Source organism: Egretta garzetta, unplaced genomic scaffold (assembly GCF_000687185.1).
Source record: "Egretta garzetta isolate BGI_Z169 unplaced genomic scaffold, ASM68718v1 scaffold548, whole genome shotgun sequence".
Classification (NCBI taxonomy): Eukaryota; Metazoa; Chordata; class Aves; order Pelecaniformes; family Ardeidae; genus Egretta; species Egretta garzetta.
The window spans coordinates 846,615-851,443 of NW_009260502.1; the positions used below are offsets into that span (position 1 = coordinate 846,615).

At 44.2% G+C, this 4,829-nt stretch overlaps 1 protein-coding gene across 1 annotated transcript in view; it reads left to right on the plus strand.

The window, feature by feature from the left end:
• Positions 1-2,589, plus strand: part of TEX30 (testis expressed 30) — a 4,833-nt gene extending 2,244 nt beyond the window's left edge. The window contains exons 3-4 of the mRNA XM_009644538.2: positions 927-1,132; positions 2,329-2,589. Of these exons, the coding sequence (XP_009642833.1) occupies positions 927-1,132; positions 2,329-2,502 (380 nt within the window). The 3' untranslated portion in view covers positions 2,503-2,589. The remainder of the gene's footprint in view (positions 1-926; positions 1,133-2,328) is intronic.
• The last annotated feature ends 2,240 nt before the right edge of the window (positions 2,590-4,829 follow it).

Sequence of the window (4,829 nt, forward strand, 5' to 3'; positions counted from 1 at the left end):
AGGCCATCTTTTCCAGGTACTTTGGGAGAAGACTTCCTTGTCGCTTGTAAGTGACAAGGCATGAGTTGTCCGACAAAAACTTTTTAACTGCAGGTCTTGAAAAATTCAGTTACTGGTAAATGGAAAACTATTGTGCCAAAGCAGGTTTTGGCAGATAAAACCTCAGTTATAGTATGTGAAAAAGGGATGTAGATGGGTGTGATTAGGAATAACTTGATATGGGAAACTGTGAATGTCCTCTGACGAACTGAAACCAAATCTGAGCAGAGGCAAGTTAATCCCACTGGAATCAGCCACTTCTAACACTCAATTACGGAGCGTTGTCAGCTCATGCGCCTCTTCTTTGAGGAGATATTTTTATATCCCCTTGCTGTTACTGAGTGACCTCATGCCACAAGGTCACACTTTATTTTCTTTTTTTCCCCCTTCTACTTTTAGGCTGGAGTTTGAGGTGTGCATAAACAATTACTGGATTTGTCTTGGGAGTATGGCGTGTAAAACTTTGGGTTTATTTTGAGCAGATTAAAGTTGCCTGAAAAAAAATGGTAGGAGATAATGGCATTGCTCTCTGGAATTTCAACGTTCTGGAGCATAGGACCTGTCCCTCTCTTCCTCCTGCCCCCAGAATGGGCTGTTGTTCCTCCCAGTATTGCAAAGGATCCCTCTCCATTTATCTTTTCTTCCCCCCCCTTTTTTAAATGGGGATGCGAAAACATAATATAAGCAGACAAATATTTTAGCAGAAAATATTGAAATTAGGATTCATATTTTTCATGGAATAGATGAATAAAAGCATCCCTAGCATCTTGTACTACTGAGACGCTGAAATACACTCAGTTGGATTGTTTTTCAGGAGTTGTTTTCTCAAACAGAATGTAGATGAGGTGACAGTAGATACGCTTTTTTTGTTTCAACATGGGAGAAAGGCCGTTCCATGGGCTCCCGAGCTGCTGCCTCTGTGATACGTCATCTCAGCCAGGAGAATGATGATGACTTCATTCAAGGTCTAGTATGTTTATCTTACCCATTGCATCGACCAAAACTTCAGTCCAAGCTCCGAGATGAAGATCTATTATTTATCAGATGTCCGGTGCTGTTTGTCTCGGGATCAGCAGATGAGATGTGTGAAAAAGTGAGTACCCATGTAAATCCTGCTATGAAGGGGCAGTATGGAGGCAGAGGAGCGAGTCTGGGTGGCGTCTGTACTGGTATACGCAGCTGTGACTTTGATTAACAACCTTCTCTAAATAATGTATGTCTTCTGAAGGAAGCCCTGAGTAGGAAACTTCATCGGACATAAGGAGGCCTGGGGGTGCTTTCTTTTGCTGCTTGAAACTTCTGGGTTGTGCTTGGTCATCCACTTCAGCAAACTCATCTTTGGGCCACTGAAATACTGCTAATTTAGATGTTTTGTCTTTTTCAATAGGGTTAAGATTGTACAAATGAAAAGTGTCCTATGGAAGGAGCAAGTTAATTGCTGTTCTGTTTTAACCATTTCAGATTACAAAATGTAAACACTGTGCTGTGCTACCAGTCCACATTCATCTCATTTTCATGAGAAATTATAGCAAAGCAGTTCCACCCACAAGTCAGACTTCTGTGGTAGAAAGCCGTATTTTTGAGGGGTGAAGAACAGGCCCATGGAGATCGGGATACAGTGGTTTTCTGTCTTGTTTTCTTGCAAATAGGTATCTGTTGTTGTTGAACAGCTCACCTTGAATTTGGGACTGTGTACAATTGGCATTTTCCATGCTTGGACAGTTTCTAAGGGGTCACAAAGCTTTCGTGAGGAGTTGTCACCAAAATAAGTGAGGCTAGCGACCAGCAGATCCTTGGAGCGCCCTCTTCGTGGGGAAATCCTGAAGACTTTCTGAGCTGGTTCTTGGATCTGTTTGCTGAAAGAGTTGAACAGAGTCAAAGCCAGTCTGTAGGGAATTATATTGCTACTCTGCCACTGTAGATAAATCTGACGTAAGAAGTTCTGTCACTTTATTGCTCGTACTGCCCTCTGGCAGTAAAAACGGATTCCTTCGTCCTTCCCTCTTCGTGGGGAAGGAGCCTGCACAGGGTTGTGACCTTTGTAGTTTTTTAAGTTCTAATTTTCTGCTGTTCTGTGTTTGAGTGAGGGCTAACCTTTGCGCAAATTCCAGTACTGAACACAGTATCATCCCATCTTTTCTATCGATGTGTTTTGAATGTGCACACAGACCCATTTTCCTTTTAAGAGCCGCCTGCTATGCGTCGCACAAGCAAAGCGAGAGACACCTGCGAGTTGCGCAGTTTGTAGCAGCTGATTCCCTAACTTCTTCGTTCTCACTTTCTCCGTAGCGATTGCTAGAAGGCGTGGCAAGCAAAATGAAAGCCCCTAGAAAAATCCATTGGATTGATAAAGCAAACCATGGGATGGCAGCCAAAGGACGAACAGCAGACGACATCATGGAAGAAGTAAATACGCAAGTTTTTTCTTGGCTTAGAGAGAATATTGAGCTGGAGCACAAATGATGTGCAGTGCTTAAGCAGTATCTTCATTTAGCTTTTCCTAAATGCAGCAAATTACGGTTTGTTATTTCCGAGACACCTATTTTTTAAAATGGGCATTTTCAAAGGTCTAAGTGTAAATGCAAATAAAACATTTCTGTGCGAATGAAAAAAATTGTGCAAAACAATAAAGCACTGTTTAAGGGAAGGACAGAAAATTTACCAAATATTTAATACCATGGCAGCATTGTTTTCTCTGTTTCTATGCAAATAGCCGTATGTACAAGTAAATGCTGTTGGCTGGTATTTGAAGTAATGTACTGGAGAGAATCTATTTTGACAGCAAATCCTTAGACGCATTTCACTTCTGAGTTCATTACTTATGTATCTCTGAGTACATTACTTATTTGTTTGAAACTAAACCCCACCGCTTTGTAGAACTCTACGAGCACATCCCCTGAGCCTGGCTAGCACGGGTCCTACTACTCTGCCTCAGTGCCTTATCCTGGCGCTCCTGTGTGCTTCAAAACCTGTGGCGCGGGGAGAGGCATCTCCCATCATTTACAACGTCGCTACCCTAAGGAGCCAGCTTCTCAGCTTGCGTGAGGAGGAGGAGGTGATGCAGGCATGGTTGTGTGTGAGGAGCAAAGAACATGGGTCTGTTTTGAAAAGTCACCCTCCAGCAGCTTCCCTTGCGTAAAGGACTGGTGGCAGGGGCCCTCTGGGGAGATGGGCGTGGAAGGCTATTAAATAAAAACTGATAAATTCTGCCTATGCTGGTGGAGGAACTGCGGGAGGAGGAAGTGGTTGTGACATGTTGCACAAGGCCTCTGTCAGGAGGGCTCAGAAGAGACAGGTGGGGGCCTGGACCTTGTTACCCATTAGCAAAAGGAACTCGGGTCTTCAACTGGGCTCTGGCAATGCAGAGTGGATGAAACACTGTGTGTGCGTGCATGAGTGTGTGCTTGCAGCCACAGGCTTCCCTGCTAGGGGCTGTAAGTTGGCGTAACCGAAGGTGACAGCAAGGTACGATGGCTTTCAGACAAGTCATCAGCAGTATCAGCTGAACGATGGCCCCTGAGATGAAATAGCTGGTTGGTCCTGAAAAAAGTGTCTTGGTTTTGCCTCCAGAGATGGTGGTCTCCTCTCCTGTGACAAGAGTTGCCCAAAATCTGGAGAAGACTGAGAGGGGATCTCATCAACAACGTACAAATATCTCAAGGGTGGATATCACAAGGACAGAGCCAGACTCTTCTCAGTGGTGCCCAGCGACAGGACAAGGGGCAATGGGCACAAACTTAAACATAAGAGGTTCCAGTTGAATGTGAGGAAGAACTTCTTTCCTTTGAGGGTGACAGAGCACTGGAACAGGCTGCTCAGGGGGGTTGTGGAGACTCCTTCTCTGGAGATATTCAAAGCCCGCCTGGACGATGTCCTGTGCAACCTGCTCTAGGTGAGCCTGCTTTAGCAGGGGGGTTGGACTGGGTGATCTCCTGAGGTCCCTTCCAACCCCTGCCATTCTGGGATTCTGTGAAACCTGCCCCTGTTGTTGTGCACCTTATGGCTCGCAGGTTGCTGCTGCCGGTTGAACGCGAACAGGCAGCTTTAGCTGTTCTTGGAGGTTGTTCTTGGGAGGAGCTGCTGCGTGTGACAGTGCAGAGCTGCTTGAATGTGAGCCGAGTCAGCCCTGGTGAGCCAGGAGGGTTGCTGTGATGTTTTGGTCAGGTGCTCAAATCGGATAGCTTTATTTTGATGCTGCCCTGTGTAAGACATCTGCTTAAGAATCTAGGTTAGTATAGTTAAATTGTTGCTGTATATTGTTTACCATGTGATCAAACAAACTATAGTAAAAATAACAGGTGCGTGAAAGTTAAAAAAAAGAGATGATAGATACAATATTCTTCTATTGTTTCCCACAAGCTGCCTCGAGGAGTCTGATCTCCCAGCAGCAATGCTGTTCAGTAAGCCCAGCACACATCTGAATGTTTGTAAAGAAAATGACCATGCAGTTTTTAAATTGACTGGCTGTTAGGGAGAAGAGAAATCCTCGCTTTGGACTGGAAACATATATGCGCTAACTTTAGAATTCAATGAATTTAGACTTGGCTTTAAATCCACGTATGGATCATTTTCAGATGATGTCAATATGCTCGGGAAGTGAGTTGAATTACTTAGTATCAGTGGAAAGCAAGTATCTTAAAAATAGGCTAGACTGTTGAAAAAATGATCGTCTTAGTTTCAGCAGTCACTGCTCAAAGCTACTGAATTCTTTTCATATCGCCAAAGAGACAGAGTTTCACAAACAAAGCATCTGTGGAAAATCGTACGGAACTTAAAACTTCTACCTAATG